Below are 27747 nucleotides of genomic sequence, written 5' to 3'. Positions count from 1 at the left end.
TAGGAACCAGCCTTTTCGTATTTCTCTCATATTATTTCCCTCACACTCCAGTCCAGCGGGTGGCACTATAATACATATTTGTTTGATAAACACCATTAGACCTCTGAGGAAGCCGAGATGCTGTTTTAATACAAACTGTCACAAATGTTGTTTCTGTTTATAGAAAATACCTGTAATTGTCATCCTCTCAGTCGTTTTGAAGCAAGTAGGAATATCAGGCGGAATCAGCTGAACTGAGATCTGCTGCTGTGAAGATGATGTTTGTTAAAGAGGAGATTGAGGAGGACACGAGTGAACCAGAACCTTGGAGAATAAAACAAGAGGATCCAGAAACCAGGATAATAAAACAGGAGGAATCAGAATCCTGGAGAATAAAACATGAGGAACCAGAATCCTGGAGAATAAAACATGAGGAACCAGAATCCTGGAGAATAAAACATGAGGAACCAGAAACCTGGAGAATAAAACATGAGGAACCAGAATCCTGGAGAATAAAACATGAGGAACCAGAAACCTGGAGAATAAAACATGAGGAACCAGAAACCAGGATAATAAATCAGGAAGAACCAGAATCCTGGAGAATAAAACAAGAGGAACCAGAATCCTGGAGAATAAAACATGAGGAAGAAGGAGGTTGGTGTTTAATCCCCATTCATCTTCTATTACTGTCTTAAATCCACGTGTCATAATTCTTAAGGAAATGTGACTTAACCGACTCGTTATTTGAAGTCAATTCGCCTGGAACGTAGTTATTTTCACGCGCTTTCTCTTCTTCCACATAAAGCCGCGCGTTCGAATAATTTAAAAAATAACGGTCATTTCGTTTTACTGACTGACATTCATTGATTGATCTCTTTAATGAATAATTACCTATAATATAATACACAATACACGAATGTAAATATTGTAATATCAGGGAGATTTGGAACGTCTGATTGAAGAGAAAGAGATTTTAACAAGACATTGACGTTTAGTGAACAAAAGAGGGAAGCACATCATCTTTAATTCAGTGGTAAGAAACGAATGTAATGTCATCCTAGTTAAAGTAAAATAAATATTATTCGTTTTTAATGTCTGTAAAAATAAAATATACACATTTTTTTGTTTAATTAATTGTTATATGGTGCTTTAATAATATGTATTCAATAATAGTATGGTAGTATTTAAGGATAATTCAGTTTCATTTAATGCATTTAAATCTGTAATGATTAACCATTTATAGAGCACTGATTGAAATACTTGGAAATTTAAAAAAAAAAAAAAATCAACAACCCCAGAGTGTTATTGGAGCTCATTAAAAGACTTTTTAGGTTAAATGAAGTGACCATATATGGTTCCTTGCCAGTATATGGTAATATTTTCCTCCAAAAAAATGTGTATACTTTTTAAATATAAGGCATAAATACATAAAACATATAATATGTATAGAATAGAATTGTATATATTATATTTAAAAACAATTTGCATACATACACACACACAAAAAAAAACTTATATAATTTAATTAGGAAATTAAAAATATTGCTGCTTTCCTCGTCAGAACCCTCGATGGGGTCAGCTGGCACAACAAAAACTGACCTCTATCCAGAGAATTGTTGAGTTGATAGCTGCAAAAGCAAAGAAATGTTTCAAGTATCAAGCGAGTCAGTATCAAGCCCATGTTGATTTGTTTGTGAAAGAAAAAAGTGCAGATCTACTGAAAACATATAATATTCACATAAATTGTAAATATATAATAAGAAGTGAAAAAAATAGCACAAAGTACCAGTGGAACAACTTATTTTAGCAGAAATAATAAACACCAATCTATAGGTACTAAAACTGACTAGAATTATGCATTTTTCACTTTTTTTCTTGATCATTTCAATAAATGGTTTAAGTTTGACACTGGGTTACTGTATAATGTTATACGAGCCTGTTCAATATTCAGTGGACAAAAAACAGACATCCTATCTCTCGCTATACTATTACCTGAACAGGGCGTATGTCTAAAAATAGACATTCTGTGGCGACCTGAATGGGGCGTATGATCAAATATGATCACACCATTTTTATACCACATCATTCACTAATTTCTAGAAATCCTACTCAAACAACGTCTATATCAATATACAACACGACTATTCAACTACATAATGTGTGAGTTTCATTTAGAGATGTTCAGATACCCTTTTTTCCTTCCCGATTTCGATTCCGATGGGTGTGTCATTTTATATACAGCTGTAGATAATACTAATAAATGATTTTATGGTGTGCTTCAGACTTATCCCTTAATAAAACAAACATACAGTGATATATACAGTGAACTAGTGTATTTTTATTATATGACATGCATTTGACAGTAATACTTTTTTTTTAATGTATAGTTCGCATTATTAATCTGGTTTTCTGACGTACATCAGCCCTGTTTATAACAGAGAATTTTGGCCAGAATTTGAAAGATTCTCACTAGATCTCGCAGCAACCTTATTCATTGTGTGGCATTTTCAATTTTCAAAGCACTGGATCTCTCAGCAGTAACAGTGTCGCAAAATCAACATTGGCTCCCGAATATGTATGAAATGTTTTTTATAAAATATTAATAAATATTAATAAACAAATTAAATAATAATAAAAAAATACTATTAAACAAAAGTTTACTATTAAACTTCAAAATGTTAGGAGCATCAAAAAAAAACAAAAAACATGAAGAGCACCCAATTTATTTTTAGTAATGCACCAATCTTGATTCTTCATGGCCGATTCTGATTGCCGATGTTTTATAAGAAAATGGGCTGATTCTGAAAGCCTTTTTAAAATATATTTATTTTACTGCCTAAGCAAGGGACAAGAATGAATGAAAGTATGAGTACATGAACAAGGAGTTTATTTTCTCTATTATAGGCAGCCATTTAAATTAGAGACAACCTCTGCATTTTTAAACAATCTACAGTATAAATAACAAAAAATAAAGGACACAGTTCTTTCTTAGTCGTGCAGACAATAAATGCATCCATAATCAAAGTAGACTACTCTTTCAATATTCAAAGTGCAAATAGAGATCGATTTTTTTCAAGCATGATACAGAGTTATAGACGGCTACAAATCTTAATATAGCCCACATATTAATAACAGCATAGATATTTTATGTAGCCTAATTTGCGCGCATTGTGGAGTAGCTCTCTAACCGCGGGGTATTAAAATTGTATTTGAATGCGCGTGTGTGTTTTACTTTCGGTTTTGTTTTAACGACCGCGCGAAACTCTCAGCAGTGCTGAGCGTCCATTCTACAATAACAGAGATTACTTTAACAAAACCATTTGAAAGTGGGAGGACAACAAATGGGATTTTGCAAAGCGTGTCCCCAGTGGAAATTACACCCCTGTGTGAGTGGAACTATGCCGCGGAGTTATCATCTGATGTGAATGTATGCAGCGTTGTACAGTAGCCTATATTGAGACTGAGGCGCCAGAATAAACAGAATGTGCGCGCTGTAAGACGAAATATAGCATGTTTCTTCAAAAGCCGATTGTGGAGACCTTATAACTGTCCACATTAAAAAAAAATCGTCATATCACACCGGGGTTAAATTGGTTTTGTTTTTGATATTCGTGACACATTCAGCGATAAACACCAATAACTTTAAAACGACTTGCCCTAAAAAAGTCTAAACGGTGTGATAGCCAAAAGGGCATAGCTGATCATGTTTCACAGCCTTCATTTTCAGTATTTTCGCTCTGTATAATGAGCACTGCCCCGCACAAGCCGTCGCAATGTGCATTAAGCCGGGAGAGCTCGCTCTCAGCGGAGCGTTCAGTAAGGGACCGTGGGGAAAGTGCAAGTTTTCTTGTTTTTTTTTTTTTTTTTTTTTTTTTTTTTTTTTTTTTGCTGTAGCTCAGTGAGCGTTGTTTTTGTGATAGCTTATTTGTAAAGCCTTTCATGCATGGTACAGATGCTATAAATTGTATTATATTGTAAAATAACAAATATATCAACATAAATAACCATTTAAAATGAATTATTATATCATTAAATGGCAACTTTACACATACATATGGAGACAAATTTACATTTTGCCTGCCAAACATGTACAGCACAGGTCAAGGAGTCAGTACAGAATAATTTAGAATATCCAGAGGACAGTGTAAGTAATACAAGGATGAAAGTATAATAAGTTCATACAATCAGCTATTTTTTATGTTTGCCTATATTGCTAACAGGTTTCTGCACATATGTAACAATTGTTATTGTTCCTACAATGTGTTTTATTAATCATATATATATATATATATATATATATATATATTGTCAGCTGTGGCTTTATGTCCCATTTTACTCCTTTGTTGCATGGTTTCCACATACGTGGACAGGTAAATCATTTTTTAATGGAACTGAATTTTATGAAAATGGAATTCAATTTTAGCGTCATGTTAAAATTATGAAAAAAATCATAAAATAATTTAGATAATGTTTTCCATAATTCATGCATGAAAGGGTTAAAGGGCCTATAGACATGAGACCACTGTCAATCAATAGAAGGGGACAGGAGATTAGGGAATTGCATGTCCAAAATTAACATTCTTTTTCAAAAAACTTTCATCAGCAGGATCATAGAGACATGAGACCAGTGTCAATCAATACAGGGGGACAGTGGACATTTTTCACATCCTTCCAATTTACCCCCACTGGTAGAAAAGGGAATTGCATGTCCAAAATTAACTTTCTTTTTGTAATAACTTTTTACAACAGGAAGATAGAGACATGAGACCAGTGTCAATCAATAGAGGGGGACAGTGGACATTTTTCACATCCTTCCAATTTACCCCCACTGGTAGAAAAGGGAATTGCATGTCCAAAATTAACCTTCTTTTTGTAATAACTTTTTACAGCAGGACGATAGAGACATGAGACCAGTGTCAATCAATAGAGGGGGACAGTGGACATTTTTCACAACCTTCCAATTTATCCCTACTGGGAAAAAAAAGGGAATTTCATGTCCAAAATTAACCTTCTTTTTGTAATAACCTTTTACAACAAGAAGATAGAGACATGACTCCAGTGTCAATCAATAGAAGGGGACAGTGGACATTTTTCACAACCTGACAATTTACCCCTACTGGTAGAAAAGGGAATTGCATGTGCAAGATTAACTTTCTTTTTGTAATAACTTTTTACAGCAGGAAGATTGACACTGGTCACATGTCTCTATCAATAGAGGGGGACAGTGGACATTTTTCACAACCTTCCAATTTACCCCTACTGGTAGAAAATGGAATTGCATGTCCAAAATTAACCTTCTTTTTATAATAACCTTTTACAACAGGAAGATAGAGACATCAGACCAGTGTCAATCAATAGAGGGGGACAGTGGACATTTTTCACATCCTTCCAATTTACCCCCACTGGTAGAAAAGGGAATTGCATGTCCAAAATTAACCTTCTTTTTGTAATAACTTTTTACAACAGGAAGATAGAGACATGAGACCAGTGTCAATAAATAGAGGGGGGCAGTGGACATTTTTCACAACCTTCCAATTTACCCCTACTGGTAGAAAAGCGAATTGCATGTCCAAAATTAACCTTCTTTTTGTAATAACTTTTTACAACAGGAAGATAGAGACATGAGACCAGTGTCAATCAATAGAAGGGGAGAGTGGACATTTTTCACAACCTTCCAATTTACCCCCACTGGTAGAAAAGGGAATTGCACGTCCAAAATTAACCTCCTTTTTGTAATAACTTTTTACAACAGGAAAATAGAGACATGAGACCAGTGTCAATCAATAGAGGGGACCAGTGGACATTTTTCACAACCTTCCAATTTACCCCTACTGGTAGAAAAGGGAATTGCATGTCCAAAATTAACTTTCTTTTTGTAATAACTTTTTACAGCAGGAAGATAGATACATGACTCTAGTGTCAATCAATAGAGGGGGACAGTGGACATTTTTCACAACCTTCCAATTTACCCCTACTGGTAGAAAAGGGAATTGCACATCCAAAATTAACCCTTTTTTTGTAATAACTTTTTACAGCAGGAAGATAGAGACATGACTCCAGTTTCAATCAATAGAGGGGGACAGTGGGCATTTTTCACAACCCTCCAATTTACCCCTACTGGTAGAAAAGAGAATTGCACATCCAAAATTAACCCTTTTTTTGTAATAACTTTTGTCAGCAAGATCATAGAGACATGTGACCAGTGTCAATCAAAAGAGGGGGACAGTGGCCATCTTTCACAACCTTCCAATTTACCCCCACTGGTAGAAAAGGGAATTACATGTCCAAAATTAACCTCCTTTTTGTAATAACTTTTTACAGCAGGAAGATTGACACTAGTCACATGTCTCTATCAATAGAGGGGGACAGTGGACATTTTTCACAACCTTCCAATTTACCTCTACTGGTACAAAAGGGAATTGCATGTCCAAAAGTAACCTTCTTTTTGTAATAACTTTTTATAGCAAGAAGATACAGACATGAGACCAGGTTTAATCAATAGAAGGGGACAGTCGGCATTTTTCACAACCTTCCAGTTTACCTCTACTGGTAGAAAAGGGAATTGCATGTCCAAAATTAACCTCCTTTTTGTAATAACTTTTTACAGCAGGACGATAGAGACATGAGACCAGGGTTAATAAATAGAGGGCGACAGTGGGCATTTTTCACAATCTTCCAATTTACCTCTACTGGCTGTTTAGAGAATTGCATGTCAAAATTAACCTTCTTTTTGTTATAACTTTTATCAGCAGGTGCATAGAGACATGAGACCAGAGTCAATCAATAGAGGGGGACAGTGGACATTTTTCACAACATTTCATTTTACTAGTGGCTGATTAAGGAATTGCATCTCCAAAATGAATATTATTTTTGTAATAGCTTTTTCCATCGGTTAGATAGAGATATAAAAACAGTGTTACAACGTAGGTGTCACACCCCCAGACTTTCATGTTGGTTTCTCCCATTCTCCCCCGCAGTTCAGAGTGTTTTTGGTTTCTCCCTCATTGTCTACACCTGGATGTGTAATCAGTCTGTCTATTTAGTGTGTGTGTTTTCCCCTCAATGCGGTCGGTCTTTAATGTTACCACTCTGTGTTCCTGTGTCTGCCTGTTTCCCATTGGATTTATTAAATGCACGTCTTTTTATTACGTCGTTGTTCGTGTGTTCCTGCCTGATCCATGACAGTAGGGGAGGAGAGTGTGCAACTTTCAAAACCTTTAATTTTTCCTTAGTAGCTGATCAGGGAATTGCATGTCCAAAATTAACCTTTTTGTAATAACTTACTTCAGCAGAAAATTAGAGACATGACACCAGTGTCAATGAACAGAGGGGGACAGTGGCCATTTTTCACAACTTTTCATTTTCCTTTGATTGAATCCATGAAGCCATGTACCTAAACAGGATGTCCAGGACCTCTGGCAGAAAAATAGGCCCACAACATTAAAGATCCAGTAGTATTTTTAACCGTGGACATGGGGTACTTTTTTAATCCCTGTCTTAGCTAGCTTTAGTTTCATTTGACCATAGAAGACCTGTTTGAAGTTCCAATCATGTCTGACAAGTGTTGAGTTTGTTTTTGGATGAGAGAGGAGGATTTTTCTTGAAACCCACTTTAACAACATGTGCTGATGTACAGGCTGTTTGATAATTTTATTTTAGGCTTTCTGACCCCAAGACTCAACAATTCTCTGCAATTCTCAAGCTGTGATCCTTGGAAAGTATTTGGACACTCAAACTCTCCTTTATATAGTGCATTAGGATGATATAGACACACATCCTCTTCTAGGCAGATTAGTAACATCTTTAGTTGATTAGAACTTCTTAATTATTGCCCTGATGGTGGGAATGTGAATTTTCAATGCTTTAGCTCTTTTCTTACAGCCCCTTTCTATTTTGTGAAGCTCAACAAACTGTTTCACACCAGAATTACATTCTTTGGTTTTACTCCTTGTGATGGATGATTAATGGCATTTGGCCTTTGTGTTTCACATATTTATAATCCTGTGGAACAGAAAGTCATGGCTGGAATACACTTCAAAGAGATATTTTACTTAGACAAATTTCTAGGGGTGCCAATAATTGTGGCCAACGTGAACTAGAGGAACCCCCCCCCTCCCCCCCTTTTTAACTATATATATAGTTTAAAACCTGAATATTAATGTGTGTAATTTTTTTTTCTTCCATTTAATATTGCACTTCAGAAGCTACATAAATGTCTCCTAGAAGACAATATAAGTACAATTTACCCTGATCATCCCATTCGAAAAGTTTACACTACCTGGCTCTTAATGCATTGTGTTACTTTCTTGAGCATCAGTTAATGTGTTCATTCTTTGTAATAGTTATGTATGAGTCCCTCAATTGTTCTCAGTGTAAAAAGCTGGATCATTCATTTACTTTCGGAAAGGGTTCAAATTTGCAGATGCTGCTGGAAAACCAAAGAATGTGCAGGAGCTAGAGGATTTTTTCTGAAGAACAACAGGCAGCAGAACTGCTTAGGGCCAACAAAGAACTCATAAAAAATGATTACAAAACACAAAAACAATTGTGAATCATCCAGGAGGGTATGCAAACTTTGGAATGGGGTCATAAAATCAGTTATTAATTTGTCTTGTGGAGTATATTTAACATCTGTTGTATAAAATAGCTTATTCAGGGCAGTATTGATAAAAAAAACAACTTAAAAATAAAAATAAATATTTTTTTTTTTAAATATTAACATTTTGCATAATCTGCAGGGATATGTAAACCTATGAAAAAATACACAACTGTATTTAAACATTAAATTATTTAAACTGATTTACTTCTGTTTTTTGAGACTTTTAACTTTATATTCAAATCGACTTTTATTTTTATGATTTACATTTATATATTTAAAGTTGTGCATTCACAATTCACATTTAAATATGTACACATTTAGATTTACTTATATTCAGACTTATAGCTATATATTCAAATTTATAACTATATTCAGATTTACTTTTATATAAGTATATATTAACAATTTAACTATATATTAACAATTTACATTTATATATTCAGACTTATAACTTTATTACATTCAGATTTACATTTATATATTCAGACTTATACAGTGGTGTGAAAAAGTGTTGGTCCCCTTCCTGATTTATTTATTTATTTTTTTGCATGTTTGTCACACTTTAATGTTTCAGTTCATTAAACAAATTTAAAAATTAAAGATAACACAAGTAGACACAACATGAAGTTTTTAAATTAAGTTTTTTTATGAAGGGAAAACAAAACTTAAACCCACATGGCCCCCCGTTAAAACATAACTGTGGTTTATCACACCTGAGTTCAGTTTCTCTAGCCAAACCCAGGCCTGATTATTGCCACACCTGTTCGCAATCATGAAAATCACTTTAATAGGACCTGCCTGACAAAGTGAAGTAGATCAAAAGATCCTCAAAAGCTATACATCATGTTGAGATCCGAAGAACTATAGGAACAAATGAAAAAGTAACTGAGATCTATCAGTCTGGAAAAGGTGATAAAGCCATTTCTAAAGCTTTGGGACTCCAGCGAACCACAGTGAGAGCCATTATGCACAAATGGCGAAAACATGGAACAGTGGTGAACCTTCCCAGAAGTGGCCGGCCGACCAAAATTACCCCAAAAGCACAGCGACGACTCATCCAAGAGGTCACAAAAGACTCCACAACAACATCTAAAGAACTGCAGGCCTCTCTTGCCTCAGTTAAGGTCAGTGTTCATGACTCCACCATAAGGAAGAGACTGGGCAAAAATGGCCGACATGGCAGAGTTCCAAGACAAAAACCGCTGCTGAACAAAAAGAACATAAAGGCTCATCTCAGTTTTGCCAGAAAACATCTTGATGATCCCCAAGGCTTTTGGGAACATACTCTGTGGATTGACGTGAAAAAAGTTTAAAATTTTGAAAGGTGTGTGTTCCATTACATCTGGTGTAAAAGTAACTCGGCATTTTAGAAAAAGAACCATCATACCAACAGTAAAATATGGTGGTGGTAGTGTGATGGTCTGGGGCTGTTTTGCTGCTTCTGGAGCTGGAAGACTTGCTGTGATAAATGGAATCATGAATTCTGCTGTCTACCAAATCCTGAAGGTAAATGTCCGGCCATCTGTTCGTGACCTCAAGCTGAAGGCTTGGGTTCTGCAGCAGGACAATAATCCAAAACACACCAGCAAATCCACCTCTGAATGGCTGAAGAAAAACAAAAAGAAGACTTTGGAGTGGCCTAGTCAAAGTCCTGATCTGAACCTTATTGAGATGCTGTGGCATGACCTTAAAAAGGCGGTTCATGCTCAAAAACCCTCCAATGTGGCTGAATTGCAACAATTCTGGCAAGATCAGTGGCCAAAATTCCTGCACAGCGCTGTAACAGACTCTTTGCAAGTTATCGCAAACGCTTGATTGCAGTTGTTGTTGCTAAGGGTGGCCCAACCAGTTATTAGGTTTAGAGGGCAAACACTTTTTCACACAGGGCCATGTGGGTTTGGATTTTGTTTTCCCTCCATAACAAAAAACTTCAGAAAAAAAAACAAAAACAGAAAGGGCCAACACTTTTTCACACCACTCTAACTATATATTCAGACTTAAAACTATATATTCAGATTTACATTTATATATTTAGACTTATAACTATACACTCAGATTTATTTTATATACAGGTGCATTTAAAAAAAAAACAATTAGAATATCCTGAAAAAGTGCTGAGATGGTATCAACTTTTAATTTACTTACTAAAAATGTCAAAACATATTGGCAAAACACATGGCAATTCCCTAATCAGCCACTAGGGTAAAAAGAAAGGTTTTGAAAGTTGTGCACTCTCCTCCCCTACGTTATAACACAGTTCTTATATCTATATCTACCCGATGGAAAAAGCTATTACAAAAATATTATTCATTTTGGAGATGCAATTCCCTAATCAGCCACTAGTAAAATTAATTGTTGTGAGAAATGTCCACTGCCCCCCTCTGTTGAGTGACACTGATTTCATGTCTATGACTTCCTGCTGAAGAAAGTTATTACAAAAAGAAGATTGATTTCGGACATTCAATTTCCTAATCAGCCACTTGGGGTAAAAAGAGAGGTTGTGAAAAATGCCCACTGTCCCCCTCCATTGAATGACACTGGTTTAATGTTTTTATCTTCTTGCTGTAAAAAGTTATTACAAAAAGAAGGTTACTTTTGGACATGCAATTCCCTTTTCTACCAGTAGGGGTAAATTGGAAGGTTGTGAAAAATGTCCACTCTCCCCTTCTATTGATTGACACTGGTCTCATGTCTCTATCTTCCTGCTGTAAAAAGTTATTACAAAAAGAAAGTTCATTTTGGACATGTAATTCCCTTTTCTACCTTTGGGGCTAAATTGGAAGGTTGTGAAAAATGTCCACTCTCCCCTTCTATTGATTGACACTGGTCTCATGTCTCTATCTTCCTGCTGTAAAAAGTTATTACAAAAAGAAAGTTCTTTTTGGACATGCAATTCCCTTTTCTACCAGTAGGGATAAATTGTAAGGTTGTGAGAAATGTCCACTGTCCCCTTCTATTGATTGACACTGGAGTCATGTCTCTATGATCCTGCTGACAAAAGTTATTACAAAATGAAGGTTCATTTTGGACATGCAATTCATTTTTCTAGCAGTAGGGGTAAATTGGAAGGTTGTGAAAAATGCCCACTGTCCCCCTCTATTGATTAACCCTGGTCTCATGTCTGTATCTTCCTACTGTAAAAAGTTATTACAAAAAGAAGGTTAATTTTGGACATGCAATTCCCTTTTCTACCAGTAGGGGTAAAATGGAAGGGTGTGAAAAATGCCCACTGTCCCCCTCTATTGATTGACACTGGTCTCATGTCTCTATCTTCCTGTTGTAAAAAGTTATTACAAAAAGGAAGTTAATTTTGGACGTCCAATTCCATTTTCTACCAGTAGGGGTAAATTGGAAGGTTGTGAAAAATGTCCACTGTCCCCCTCTATTGATTGACACTGGAGTCATGTCTCTATCTTCCTGTTGTAAAAAGTTATTACAAAAAGGAAGTTAATTTTGAACGTGCAATTCCCTTTTCTACCAGTAGGGGTAAATTGGAAGGTTGTGAAAAATGTCCACTGTCCCCCTCTATTGATTGAGACATGTGACCAGTGTCAATCTTCCTGCTGTAAAAAGTTATTACAAAAAGAAAGTTAATTTTGGACATGTAATTCCCTTTTCTAACAGTAGGGGTAAATTGGAAGGTTGTGAAAAATGTCCACTGTCCCCCTCTATTGATTGACACTGGTCACATGTCTCAATGATGCTGCTGACAAAAGTTATTACAAAATTAAGGTTAATTTTGGACATGCAATTACCTTTTCTACCAGTAGGGGTAAAATGGAAGGGTGTGAAAAATGCCCACTGTCCCCCTCTATTGATTGACACTGGTCTCATGTCTCTATCTTCCTGTTGTAAAAAGTTATTACAAAAAGGAAGTTAATTTTGGACGTCCAATTCCATTTTCTACCAGTAGGGGTAAATTGGAAGGTTGTGAAAAATGTCCACTGTCCCCCTCTATTGAGTGACACTGGAGTCATGTCTCTATCTTCCTGTTGTAAAAAGTTATTACAAAAAGGAAGTTAATTTTGGACGTGCCATTCCCTTTTCTACCAGTAGGGGTAAATTGGAAGGTTGTGAAAAATGTCCACTGTCCCCCTCTATTGATTGACACTGGAGTCATGTCTCTATCTTCCTGCTGTAAAAAGTTATTACAAAAAGGAAGTTAATTTTGGACGTCCAATTCCATTTTCTACCAGTAGGGGTAAATTGGAAGGTTGTGAAAAATGTCCACTGTCCCCCTCTATTGATTGACACTGGAGTCATGTCTCTATCTTCCTGTTGTAAAAAGTTATTACAAAATGAAGGTTCATTTTGGACATGCAATTCCCTTTTCTACCAGTGGGGGTAAATTGGAAGGATGTGAAAAATGTCCACTGTCCTCCTCTATTGATTGACACTGGTCTCATGTCTCTATCTTCCTGTCGTAAAAAGTTATTACAAAAAGAAGGTTAATTTTGGACATGTAATTCCCTTTTCTACCAGTGGGGGTAAATTGGAAGGATGTGAAAAATGTCCACTGTCCCCCTCTATTTATTGACACTGGTCTCATGTCTCTATCTTCCTGTCGTAAAAAATTATTACAAAAAGAAAGTTAATTTTGGACATGTAATTCCCTTTTCTACCAGTGGGGGTAAATTGGAAGGTTGTGAAAAATGTCCACTGGTCCCCTCTATTGATTGACACTGGTCTCATGTCTCTATCTTCCTGTCGTAAAAAGTTATTACAAAAAGAAGGTTAATTTTGGACATGTAATTCCCTTTTCTACCAGTGGGGGTAAATTGGAAGGATGTGAAAAAAGTCCACTGTCCCCCTCTATTTATTGATACTGGTCTCATGTCTCTATCTTCCTGTCGTAAAAAGTTATTACAAAAAGAAGGTTAAATTTGGACATGTAATTCCCTTTTCTACAAGTGGGGGTAAATTGGAAGGATGTGAAAAATGCCCACTGTCCCCCTCTATTGATTGAAACTGGAGTCATGTCTCTATCTTCCTGCTGTAAAAAGTTATTACAAAAAAAGGGTTAATTTTGGATGTGCAATTCCCTTTTCTACCAGTAGGGATAACTTGGAAGGTTGTGAAAAATGTCCACTGGTCCCCTCTATTGATTGACACTGGTCTCATGTCTCTATCTTCCTGTTGTAAAAAGTTATTACAAAAAGGAAGTTAATTTTGGACGTGCCATTCCCTTTTCTACCAGTAGGGGTAAATTGGAAGGTTGTGAAAAATGTCCACTGTCCCCCTCTATTGATTGACACTGGAGTCATGTCTCTATCTTCCTGTTGTAAAAAGTTATTACAAAATGAAGGTTCATTTTGGACATGCAATTCCCTTTTCTGCCAGTAGGGGTAAATTGGAAGGTTGTGAAAAATGGCCACTGTCTAATTCTACTGATTAACCCTGATCTCATGTCTCTATCTTCCTGCTGTAAAAAGTTATTACAAAAAGGAAGTTAATTTTGGACGTCCAATTCCATTTTCTACCAGTAGGGGTAAATTGGAAGGTTGTGAAAAATGTCCACTGTCCCCCTCTATTGATTGACACTGGAGTCATGTCTCTATCTTCCTGTTGTAAAAAGTTATTACAAAATGAAGGTTCATTTTGGACATGCAATTCCCTTTTCTACCAGTGGGGGTAAATTGGAAGGATGTGAAAAATGTCCACTGTCCTCCTCTATTGATTGACACTGGTCTCATGTCTCTATCTTCCTGTCGTAAAAAGTTATTACAAAAAGAAGGTTAATTTTGGACATGTAATTCCCTTTTCTACCAGTGGGGGTAAATTGGAAGGATGTGAAAAATGTCCACTGTCCCCCTCTATTTATTGACACTGGTCTCATGTCTCTATCTTCCTGTCGTAAAAAATTATTACAAAAAGAAAGTTAATTTTGGACATGTAATTCCCTTTTCTACCAGTGGGGGTAAATTGGAAGGTTGTGAAAAATGTCCACTGGTCCCCTCTATTGATTGACACTGGTCTCATGTCTCTATCTTCCTGTCGTAAAAAGTTATTACAAAAAGAAGGTTAATTTTGGACATGTAATTCCCTTTTCTACCAGTGGGGGTAAATTGGAAGGATGTGAAAAATGCCCACTGTCCCCCTCTATTGATTGAAACTGGAGTCATGTCTCTATCTTCCTGCTGTAAAAAGTTATTACAAAAAAAGGGTTAATTTTGGATGTGCAATTCCCTTTTCTACCAGTAGGGATAACTTGGAAGGTTGTGAAAAATGTCCACTGGTCCCCTCTATTGATTGACACTGGTCTCATGTCTCTATCTTCCTGTCGTAAAAAGTTATTACAAAAAGAAGGTTAATTTTGGACATGTAATTCCCTTTTCTACCAGTGGGGGTAAATTGGAAGGATGTGAAAAATGTCCACTGTCCCCCTCTATTGATTGACACTGGTCTCATGTCTCTATCTTCCTGTCGTAAAAAGTTATTACAAAAAGAAGGTTAATTTTGGACATGTAATTCCCTTTTCTACCAGTGGGGGTAAATTGGAAGGTTGTGAAAAATGTCCACTGGTCCCCTCTATTGATTGACACTGGTCTCATATCTCTATCTTCCTGTCGTAAAAAGTTATTACAAAAAGAAGGTTAATTTTGGACATGTAATTCCCTTTTCTACCAGTGGGGGTAAATTGGAAGGATGTGAAAAATGTCCATTGTCCTCCTCTATTTACTGACACTGGTCTCATGTCTCTATCTTCCTGTCGTAAAAAGTTATTACAAAAAGAAGGTTAATTTTGGACATGTAATTCCCTTTTCTACCAGTGGTGGTAAATTGGAAGGATGTGAAAAATGTCCACTGTGCCCCTTTATTGATTGACACTAGTCTCATGTCTCTATCTTCCTGTCGTAAAAAGTTATTACAAAAAGAAGGTTAATTTTGGACATCTAATTCCCTTTTCTACCAGTGGGGGTAAATTGGAAGGTTGTGAAAGATGGCCACTGTCCCCCTCTTTTGATTGACACTGGTCCCATGTCTCTATGATCTTGCTGACAAAAGTTATTACAAAAAAAGGGTTAATTTTGGATATGCAATTCCCTTTTCTACCAGTAGGGGTAAATTGGAAGGTTATGAAAAATGTCCACTCTCCCCTTCTATTGATTGACACTGGTCTCATGTCTCTATCTTCCTGCTGTAAAAAGTTATTACAAAAAGAAAGTTCATTTTGGACATGCAATTCCCTTTTCTACCAGTAGGGGTAAATTGTAAGGTTGCGAAAAATGTCCACTGTCCCCTTCTATTGATTGACACTGGAGTCATGTCTCTATGATCCTGCTGACAAAAGTTATTACAAAATAAAGGTTCATTTTGGACATGCAATTCCTTTTTCTAGCAGTAGGGGTAAAAGGAAGGCTGTGAAAAATGCCCACTGTCCCCCTCTATTGATTGACACTGGTCTCATGTCTCTATCTTCCTGTTGTAAAAAGTTATTACAAAATGAATGTTAATTTTGGACGTGCAATTCCCTTTTCTAGCAGTAGGGGTAAAATGGAAGGTTGTGAAAAATGTCCACTGTCCAATTCTATTGATTAACCCTGATCTAATGTCTCTATCTTCCTGCTGTAAAAAGTTATTACAAAAAGAAGGTTAATTTTGGACATGCAATTCCCTTTTCTACCAGTAGGGGTAAATTGGAAGGTTGTGAAAAATGTCCATTGTCCCCTTCTATTGATAGAGACATGTGACCAGTGTCAATCTTCCTGCTGTAAAAAGTTATTACAAAAAGAAAGTTAATTTTGGACATGCAATTCCCTTTTCTACCAGTAGGGGTAAATTGTCAGGTTGTGAAAAATGTCCACTGTCCCCTTCTATTGATAGACACTGGTCTCATGTCTCTATCTTCCTGCTGTAAAAAGTTATTACAAAATAAAGGTTCATTTTGGACATGAAATTCCCTTTTTTTCCAGTAGGGATAAATTGGAAGGTTGTGAAAAATGTCCACTGTCCCCCTCTATTGATTGACACTGGTCTCATGTCTCTATCGTCCTGCTGTAAAAAGTTATTACAAAAAGAAGGTTAATTTTGGACATGCAATTCGCTTTTCTACCAGTAGGGGTAAATTGGAAGGTTGTGAAAAATGTCCACTGCCCCCCTCTATTTATTGACACTGGTCTCATGTCTCTATCTTCCTGTTGTAAAAAGTTATTACAAAAAGAAGGTTAATTTTGGACATGCAATTCCCTTTTCTACCAGTGGGGGTAAATTGGAAGGATGTGAAAAATGTCCACTGTCCCCCTCTATTGATTGACACTGGTCTGATGTCTCTATCTTCCTGTTGTAAAAGGTTATTATAAAAAGAAGGTTAATTTTGGACATGCAATTCCATTTTCTACCAGTAGGGGTAAATTGGAAGGTTGTGAAAAATGTCCACTGTCCCCCTCTATTGATAGAGACATGTGACCAGTGTCAATCTTCCTGCTGTAAAAAGTTATTACAAAAAGAAAGTTAATCTTGCACATGCAATTCCCTTTTCTACCAGTAGGGGTAAATTGTCAGGTTGTGAAAAATGTCCACTGTCCCCTTCTATTGATTGACACTGGAGTCATGTCTCTATCTTCTTGTTGTAAAAGGTTATTACAAAAAGAAGGTTAATTTTGGACATGAAATTCCCTTTTTTTTCCCAGTAGGGATAAATTGGAAGGTTGTGAAAAATGTCCACTGTCCCCCTCTATTGATTGACACTGGTCTCATGTCTCTATCGTCCTGCTGTAAAAAGTTATTACAAAAAGAAGGTTAATTTTGGACATGCAATTCCCTTTTCTACCAGTGGGGGTAAATTGGAAGGATGTGAAAAATGTCCACTGTCCCCCTCTATTGATTGACACTGGTCTCATGTCTCTATCTTCCTGTTGTAAAAAGTTATTACAAAAAGAAAGTTAATTTTGGACATGCAATTCCCTTTTCTACCAGTGGGGGTAAATTGGAAGGATGTGAAAAATGTCCACTGTCCCCCTGTATTGATTGACACTGGTCTCATGTCTCTATGATCCTGCTGATGAAAGTTTTTTGAAAAAGAATGTTAATTTTGGACATGCAATTCCCTAATCTCCTGTCCCCTTCTATTGATTGACAGTGGTCTCATGTCTATAGGCCCTTTAACCCTTTCATGCATGAATTATGGAAAACATTATCTAAATTATTTTATGATTTTTTTTATAATTTTAACATGACGCTAAAATTGAATTCCATTTTCATAAAATTCAGTTCCATTAAAAAATGATTAACCTGTCCATGTATGTGGAAACCATGCAACAAAGGAGTAAAATGGGACATAAAGCCACAGCTGACAATATATATATATATATATATATATATATATGATTAATAAAACACATTGTAGGAACAATAACAATAGTTACATATGTGCAGAAACCTGTTAGCAATATAGGCAAACATAAAAAATAGCTGATTGTATGAACTTATTATACTTCATCCTTGTATTACTTACACTGTTCTCTGGATATTCTAAATTATTCTGTACTGACTCCTTGACCTGTGCAGTACATGTTTGGCAGGCAAAATGTAAATTTGTCTCCATATGTATGTGTAAAGTTGCCATTTAATGATATAATAATTCATTTTAAATGGTTATTTATGTTGATATATTTGTTATTTTACAATATAATACAATTTATAGCATCTGTACCATGCATGAAAGGCTTTACAAATAAGCTATCACAAAAACAACGCTCACTGAGCTACAGCAAAAAAAAAAAAAAAAAAAAAAAAACGAAGAAAACTTGCACTTTCCCCACGGTCCCTTACTGAACGCTCCGCTGAGAGCGAGCTCTCCCGGCTTAATGCACATTGCGACGGCTTGTGCGGGGCAGTGCTCATTATACAGAGCGAAAATACTGAAAATGAAGGCTGTGAAACATGATCAGCTATGCCCTTTTGGCTATCACACCGTTTAGACTTTTTTAGGGCAAGTCGTTTTAAAGTTATTGGTGTTTATCGCTGAATGTGTCACGAATATCAAAAACAAAACCAATTTAACCCCGGTCATATAACACACCCCTAATTGCAATGCAGTTTGTGCAGATCCGGAACAGATTTTGGTTGAAGAAAAAAAAAAAAAAAAACGGCGGTTTTCCAGTTGAGCGGAGCAAACAGAGTGATTGACGGCTAATATCTCACATCTTCATTAAAGGTAATATTATAAATATTAAGTTTAAATGGTTGTAATGTTGGAGAGAACAGCGAACCTGTCACTGCATCAGCTCACAGCAGTCTGTGAAAAGTTTTGTAAAGAAATGAAACCAATTAAATGTCATTTATCGCAACTCTCTGCTATACCAATATCGCGTATACTGTCATCGCGATAACGATCATTTTTCGATATATCGTGCAGCCCTAAAAACTCATAACTCATATTTAAAAAGTCGGTTTGCGGCTTCATTTTAGTCCATATCATTGATTTAAGTGTAATGACCTACCTTTGAATAATGCATCAAACTTTGACAAATTCCGTGACATTCCGCGTTAAACTGTAAATTCCATTTTATGACTGGATTCCGTCCGTGTTTTCCACATCACGGAAATCAGCCCTACATATGAGACATGTCGCCGTTGGCTGGTTGGTCCAGTCTGAGATACTGCCAAACAGTGGACATATTGCTAGCACGTTTGTATTTCTTCTTCGCTGCAGAAGAACTGGCTTCCGATTTGCTAGCGGGCATAACTTATATCTTGTTTAAGAAAATCGGATCGGATCGGTACGTGGGTTCAAGTACTCGCTGATTCCGATGCTAGATTTTTTTGTGGTATCGGTGACATTTCCGATACTAGTATCGGAATCGGAACAACCCTAGTTCCATTGTACATTTTGATGCTTTTTCCATTTTTGTAAGAGTAGGTAGGAGCGTAAATCAGCATTTTCTCATTCCGGAAGCACGCTGAACTTTTAAACGCCCCGGGCAACTTCCGATTGATCAGATGCCATGGTGTCGCTATCTGTGACATAGACTAACATCTGTTGATTGGCTGGAACAAATCCATGTGCTTACACAATCTCATTCAAAGCATGCAAACGCCATTGAAAATTATATAAATATATAGTCCGATAAAGGGTTAAACAATAGTTTAAAACAAGAGTGCTTTTTGATACATTCAGCCTCCGGTAAACGGGAGTGCTGGAGTACAGAAGCTGTATCAGAGTGAAGAGGTTAGGAGAACATTCTGGGAAACTTCTAGGTACATAAATAAAACATTCCCTATTAGTTAGCCAGGGAAGCTTTTTTAATGTTAATAGAATGTTCCCTTTAGGTTAGGGGGAGATTTTGGAAACGTTTCTGCAATGCAATCTAACCAACAACAGGAAACATTCTTGAGACGTTCTTCTCTTACACAACACTGTGAACCTTTTACAGTATTCACATTATGGTTGCTGTTAGTTATAATGAACACATTTCATGAGAGTGCAGAAAATGAGATTCTGTCATTTACTTGGTGCTCATCACCATTTGCAACATTTTCGTTTTCACTTTCCTTTTCAGACACAGTTTTGACAATGGTTTCATCTGTACACAAATGTTTTCCTTTTATTTTCTAAATTAATTTTTAACTCTTTAATGTTTTAATTTTAGGCCCGATTGAAGTGAAAGAAGAAAGACAAGATCTGGGTGAGGTGGAGGAGAAACATCAGGATCAAAAAGATCATGATGCCAGTCAAGAAAAGTCAGCGAGTTGCAGCACTCAAAAAACAAAAGTCAAAAGGCCTCACAGCTGCTCTCAGTGTGGAAACACTTTTAAACAGAAAAGAAGCCTTACGAAACACATGAGAATTCATACTGGAGAAAAGCCTTACAGTTGTTTTCAGTGCGGAAACTCTTTCAGGTATAGTGCAAACCTTAAGAATCACATGTTAATTCATGCTGGACTAAAGCCTTTTACATGCTCTCAATGTGGAAAGAGCTTTACCAGAAAAGGGCAACTTCAGGATCATTTGGTAACTCACTCTTCAGAAAAGCCTTTCAGCTGCTTTCACTGTGGAAACACTTTCAAACGTAAAGGGAACCTTAAAACTCACATGTTAATTCATGCCGGAATAAAGGCTTTCAGCTGCTCTCAGTGTGGAAAGAGTTTTACAAAGAAAGTTCACCTTAAGGATCATTTGGTAACTCACTCTTCAGAAAAGCCTTTCGTCTGCTCTGAGTGTGGAAAATCTTACACACGGAAAACAAGCCTTAAGGCTCACATGTTAATTCATGCTGGAATAAAGGCTTTCAGCTGCTCTCAGTGTGGAAAGAGCTTTACAAATAAAAAGCAACTTAAGGATCATTTGCTAACTCACACTTTGGAAAAGGCTTTCAGCTGCTCCCAGTGTGGAAACTCTTTCAAACGTGAAGCAAGCCTTAAGAAGCACATGTTAATTCACACTGAAATAAAGCCTTTCAGCTGCTCTCAGTGTGGAAGGAGTTTTAAACACAAAGGACAACTTAAGGATCATTTGGTAACTCACACTTCTGAAAAGTCTTTCGTCTGCTCTCAGTGTGGAAAATCTTACACACGGAAAAAATACCTGGAGGCTCACATGTTCATTCATACTGGGATAAGGCCTTTCAGCTGTTCTCAGTGTGAAAAGAGTTTTACAAAAAAAGCTCACCTTAAGGACCATTTGATAACTCACACTTTAGAAAAGGCTTTCAGCTGCTCTCAGTGCGGAAACACTTTCACTCGTAAAACAAACCTTAAGAAGCACATGTTAATTCACACCGGAGTAAAGCCTTTCAGCTGCTGTCAATGTGGAAAGAGTTTTATACACAGAGGACAACTTAAGGATCATTTGGTAACTCACTCTTCAGAAAGGCCTTTCGTCTGCTCCCAGTGTGGAAAATCTTTCACACGTAAAAGATACGTTGAGGCTCACATGTTAATTCATACTGGGATGAATCTCAGTGTGGATTAGTTTACATTACATTACATTGAGGAATACATCAAGTGATTCATCTTGCAACGGAGAATGTAGTGGAAGTAGGTGTGTGCTGAGAATGTGGCTGTTCTATAGGCAAGCATTGAAGAGCGTGGATTATTCCTTTATATCCAATTATATGATTGAGAGTGCATGCAAACACTCATTGAACACAAACCGAAATTGAGAAGGTTTGGACTAAACAAATTCCGATTGATCAATCTGAATGTAGTGTTTACATGAACGCTAAGGGGGCTGATCTTTCTGACATTGATAGATGAGAATTCACACTAAAGAGATGCCTCACCAGAAAATTCATGCCTCATGTCTATATTTCTACAGGTTTTGAAAGCATTATTTCAAAACAAAAACTCAATTCTCAAAATGGCTCAATTCTTACGGTGTGTTCACACGGGGCGTAAGCGTCAACGCTTCCCATTGACTTTGAATGGGTGACGTCAAGCGTTGCCGAAAAGAATTGTGGATCCATCGGCGGCGCTTCACTGGCGTTGCTCGCGGCAGAAGTTGAGAAATTTTCAACTTCTGCCGCGAGCAACGCCAGTGAAGCGCCGCGTCAGCCAATCAGATCGCTCTATGCAAATACAGTGGTGAGGCGGCAGCCAATCACATTCATCCTGTTCAAGAGCAGCATTTCATTGGCTGACGCTGCTATGACCATAAACGTCAGCCACGCCTTCCGTTAAGCGTTGATGCTTACGCCCCGTGTGAACACACCGTTAGGATGTGAACTTTTTCTCTCAAAACTATCAAACTATGTACGAAATATGATCAAGTTCTCTGAGAAATTAGTTTCTTGTTCTGTTTACATGTAACACTCTGCTACACAAATAAATGTACTGTATAAATTCAAATGTGTATTTTTTTTCTGTGTACTTCAATGTTGACTTAGTAAGGTCAGAAAAAGTCAGTATTTGCAGAACTACGTTTTTATAAGCTATTGACCCTAAATTAACCCTAAATAAATGTGTTGTCTCTATTGCAGGCTATTTGTCATTTGTATTTCACATTAGTGCATTCGGTTGGAGAACTCTCCAACAAAAGCAAGGTAGGGAAAAGGAGCACTGACATAGACCAGTACAATTTCTCGATATATAATAAAGTTTCTCCTTATATCTCCGCCTCTCATGTTTGCATAGGTAATTAAATAATTCTTTTACATGGTTAAACAGAAATGAATGAATGTCACCAATTAAAGTTTCCCTCCAGCGTGCTTGGTTTTCTAGTAATGTGACCCTTTGCACTCTACTTTTCTGTCTTTATTTTTTTTTTAGGTCGACAGCTTATAAAAATGCAGTTTTTTAGCTTCTTTACTGTACATCTTGCCACATAGCAACTTTTAGACATTGTTCTGTTTTTGTTAGAAATGACAGAAAGAGTTTTCCCACAATACAAAGTCAATGGAAAGAACATTAAATGTGCGCTGTCACATACAAAAATGTTTGAGCTACACTGTAAAAATGAACATGAATTTAACAGTAAAAAACTGTAAAAATACTACGGTAAAAACCTGTGAAATGGTTAACTGTAAGCAGTGCTACTGCTGTAAGCTCCTGACAAATATCTCTGGGGGGGGGGGCAACTGTTCCGATGATGGCAAAGATAACCGCTTTAATGGGTAAAATTATGGTAAAATATTGTTTGATTTGGTTTCCCTGTTCCTAGATGGCAACATCAGGCATGAATTGTACAAACTGTACAGTATTTTGAATTGCTATATTAAATTTATCGCAATGGTCTCAAATACACTGAAACACTTCCACCATGGCCATCAAGAGACACATTGTCATCAACTAGTTTGCCCTAAAAAAAGCAATACTGCTTTACAATTAAAGACTTTTTTATTTCTCATATTAAAACTGTAATTAATCAAATCTTTCCAGAACATATTCAGTATAAATTTGGCTGCCAATATGCAATCAATACAACTATTTAAAATTCAACATTTGGAGAATACAACATATAACATAAACAATGCACCATTTAATAACACACATCACTTGTATTTAAATTTTGCTCGCCTCTCTTTTAAGCAAGCAAAGTGATCAATTACCCTCTTGTTAAAATCAGGCATGTTCCTGACAAGTTCCCTCTCCATTGAAAGCATGGCCAATGCATTCAGACGTTCCTGTTCCATTGTATTTCTCAGGAACGTGGAGAAACACCTCTCAGCTTCAGCTGTTGTCATTGGAGTGGTTATGAGAATGTTCAACAGCACCACAGTCTCAGAGAAGGTTTCCTGGAGGTTGTAGGTCTGTAGAACCTGGTACAGAGCCAGTGCACCACAGCAGCCCCTGAAGTCTGGACTTTCATAGATCAGAGAAAGTTCAGTCCTGAGCTTCTCCTTGTGTAGCATGGGGTATGCCCTCACGGTGGTATTCAGAGCCTCTTCAGGGAATGTTTGCTGGTGCTGGTCAAACAACCCTCCCTTTAGCAGCACGGCACTCACAAGGTGGCTGCTGAAGGAAAACCTGTCTCTGGCATGGCTCAGGATTGTGTCACAGATCTGTTAAAATTATAAAAACGTATCATCAGTAACACACAATTGTAAAGACAATATTCTACTGGTGTTGGCAAGAATGTGGCCATGATCTACTGTATCTACAGTCTCAAAGTTACAAAGTGCGCATTGTGGTCCATGCACATCTCACCAAGGTCCATGTCATGTTGTGACGTAAATATGGCTGTCTAACCAATGAGAGCTGGTTACACTCAAGGAACAGCTGTGATTGGTTTAACTTGGTTTTCAGTGTGCTCAGGGACCAGGAGGGTCACGCAATTGCGAAATAGAGAGGGTAAACCATTTAGGAAATGCGATTGGAGAAGGATTTGGAAATCCGAGGGGGGAAAGAAAATGAATGTAGAAAATGAATAACTTTAATTTATAAAATGGAAAGGTATTTATAATCAAATTTATGAATTGTGTTATTTAATTCTCCTTTTAGAAACAGGATTTGAAAAAAAAAAGTTCAAATCGCAGCATTCAACGAATACACATTTTTCAATTCCTCTTTAATATTTCAGTTTAAAATGTGCAATTACAAAATGCTTTGCAAATTTGATTTATTTTTTATTAATTGTTGAATTTGAAATTATAATTCACAATCTATATTTTTATTTCACAATGAATTACTTATCACAATGCTGTAGTGCTTTTTCAATGACTATCCTGGTCCTCCATAGAATACTGTATCTTTGTGAGTATAATGGATAAATAATGGGTGAAGAAAAAAAAAAACAGCTAACATCCATTATTATATCTATTGATCTGATTTTCTATCACTTGGTTCCGGCACTTGAGTATGCCTACATCATTGGTCAGTAGTGATCAACTTACCTGGTCCTGCACGCCATCACCTTCACCGCTCTGCTGATTAAATAAATAACCTTGTATTCACCTACTTACCTGTCTCGTGCGTCTGCTTCCGTAACAACTATACAGTAAAATGACTTGAAAATAAATACAGTAATGGTCAGGGTGACTGTGAACAAGAATCAGTTGAGAAAATGAGCAAACCTATAAAGGTTTATTTTATTTTATTTTATTTATTTTTCCCAAAACTATACAGTGAAGTTTGGTGCAAATTGTACATTGCATGTTTAAGTTAGTGTAAAAGCTGCTGGTGGCGCTATGACTATAACTGAATATTGGCATGTAAATGTATTCAGGCCAGGACTCTTATCAAACATATTAAGTTTGGGGCTGATTGGATGTTGCATGCCTGAGTTACAGTAACTTCCTGTTTCATTGCATTAAGAGCATGCTTTAGCACTTAGCTAGATGTTGCTAACATGTTGCTACCCTTTTTAACAGTTCTTGATATTTTTTTAAATGTTGCTAGGCATCCACAACAGTATTAAACATGTGGCTTCCTGTTACCAGCGGGTGGCGCTATGACTGTAAATGAATACGGGCATGGTTGTGTGTTCAGGCCAGGGGCCGGTTGCATAAAACTGTTTAAGACTGGTCTTACAAGTTAGTCATCTAATTTTTTTCTTTAAGACGGGTCTTTACTTTGTAAGCCAGTTGCATAAAATCTTAGACTGGTCTAATTTAAGACCAAAAAGTTAGACTGATTACCCCATGGCTAACTTTTCCTTACAATCTATGTTGCCATGGAAACCAACTGTCAGCTGTGACAGATTTTTAAACAGCGTAGACTTTTAGGATTTATACTATTAACTTTATCCGTTATTGTGGACCAAGCCTTGTGTTTTTTCATTGTTTGTAATCGCTAAATTTGTTCATTAAAATCGATTTTGCAGCATTGTATTCCTCCAATATGCAAATATTTTCAGCAAAGGAAAACTGCAATGAGCGCCCACTGTCGGCCATTTTATTTAAGCTGTTCAGCGTCTTCCTTTTCCCACAATGCAGTGCAAATTAGACTGTCTTACTAGAGACAACCATGTACTTATTTTATGCAACAGTCTTTCCCCACTGACTTAAGTTGGTCAGGCTTATTCTTAGACACAGTCTTAAGATAATGGCTATGTTTATGCAACCGGCCCCAGGACTCTTAGAGTAGGTGTGTGCTGAAAATGTGGCAAGCATTGAATGGCGTTGATTATCCCTTACATATCCTATAATATGATTGAGAGTGCATGCAAACACTCATTGGATTGAAAACCGAAATTGAGAAGGTTGTGCATGTATGTTAACTTGCACAACTGGACTATTGTGTTTACATTAACGCTAAGGGGGCTGATCTTTCTGACATTGATAGATGAAAATTCACAGAGAAGCCTCACCAGAAAATGCATACCTCATGTCTGTCTAGTAGTTTGTGGCAGAATGTTTCTACAGGTTTTGAAAGCGTTGCTATTTCAAAACAGAAACTCAATTCTCAAAATGGCTCAATTCTAAGTTTGATAGTTTTGAGAGAAAAATCCTATGTATGAAATATGTTCAAGCTCTCTGAACATTTAGTTTCTTGTTCTGTTTACATGTAACAATGTATAAATGTACCAGAAGAGTTCTAGCGTGTATATTCTTTGTCTGTGTATTTTAATGTTGACTTAGTAAGGTCAAATAAAACCAATATTTACCTCAAGTTCTCTTTGGAGGATTGACAGACCATGCAGTCCACTCTCATGGTTTATTTTGTTTTGTTTTAAAAGGATCCCGATCTACATATGCGTCTAGTTTGTGCGAATTGTTCCTGATGCAAAAGTCCAAACTCCAAAATATCTACAAAGAACCCTAACATGTCACCTAAGTAAAGAGAAATTGCTAAATTTGTTAAGTTTTAGAGGGCATATCCTCATTTATGCTGTGCTCTGTATATTCTGAACCTATATAATCACTGAAGATATGCTTATGTACATGTGTGGAGATTTTTATAAACTTTATCTATGCTTTGACTAACAAGAATCCTTTTTACCTAAGTAATGACGTAGGTAGTGACCATTGTTAAAGTACTATTGTATTGAAAGTGTACGCAAAGCATTTTAATAAATTTCTATATAAATTACTGTAGTACCTACTTATTCTACTTAATAGTGCTTAGTTTTGAGAAATGGTGTGTGTTCATGAGGATGATTTTAATTACATTATTCCACCAATAGATGGCGACAAGAGACCATATTGTTAGCTTTAGCCAATTTGTTTCCTTGAATATAATATTTTCAAGTGCATTGGCCTTTCTAAAACTGATCTCACTTAGTCTAGCAGTTATTCCTTGTGTGTCTGCGTATACTTGGCGAATAAAGCTAATTCTGATTCTTAAAAGCCAAGAAATCTCCAGCCTGCCTCAGTGTGGAACGAGTTTCTAAAGCACATAAAATCTAGGGATTCTCATGAGAATCACACAATATGCAAACCTTAAAAGATGCATGAGGATTTGTTGTGCAACACATGCATAAAAATTATGCAATCACCCTGCCGCACTGTTAGGTATTTATTTAATATAATAATAAATGGTCTAGCTCTCACTTAAACATGGCTTGTTTTTATTTTAAATAAAAAATATACGTAAATATTTCATGTTTGAGTATGTACAGATTTAAGTTAGGCAAAGTCAGCTCTGCTTAACTTCAACACTATTAGCAAAAACAAAGACTAATGTTCTGGCTACATACCCTGTGATATTCTTAAAATGGAAAAATATGGTCTGTTTGAATCAGAGCCTTTTCGTATTTCTTTCATATTATTTCCATCTTCTCTAAGCTTCTTGCTCCAGTCCAGCGGGTGGCGCTAAATATGTTTGTTTGTCAAACACCATTAAACCTCAGA

The 27747-nt window shown here is 36.6% G+C and overlaps 1 protein-coding gene across 1 annotated transcript; it reads left to right on the top strand.

Moving 5' to 3' along the window:
• The first annotated feature begins 119 nt into the window (after window positions 1–119).
• On the top strand, window positions 120–22366 carry LOC141328800 (uncharacterized). Its single transcript, XM_073835416.1, has 2 exons — window positions 120–633; window positions 20170–22366. The coding sequence occupies exons 1-2, from the start codon at window positions 255–257 to the stop codon at window positions 21489–21491; spliced, it is 1701 nt and encodes a 566-aa protein (XP_073691517.1). The 5' UTR covers window positions 120–254; the 3' UTR covers window positions 21492–22366.
• Window positions 22367–27747: the final 5381 nt, after the last annotated feature.

This window comes from Garra rufa, chromosome 1, assembly GCF_049309525.1.
Source record: "Garra rufa chromosome 1, GarRuf1.0, whole genome shotgun sequence".
Classification (NCBI taxonomy): domain Eukaryota; kingdom Metazoa; phylum Chordata; class Actinopteri; order Cypriniformes; family Cyprinidae; genus Garra; species Garra rufa.
This window is presented reverse-complemented; position numbering and strand designations above follow the sequence as displayed.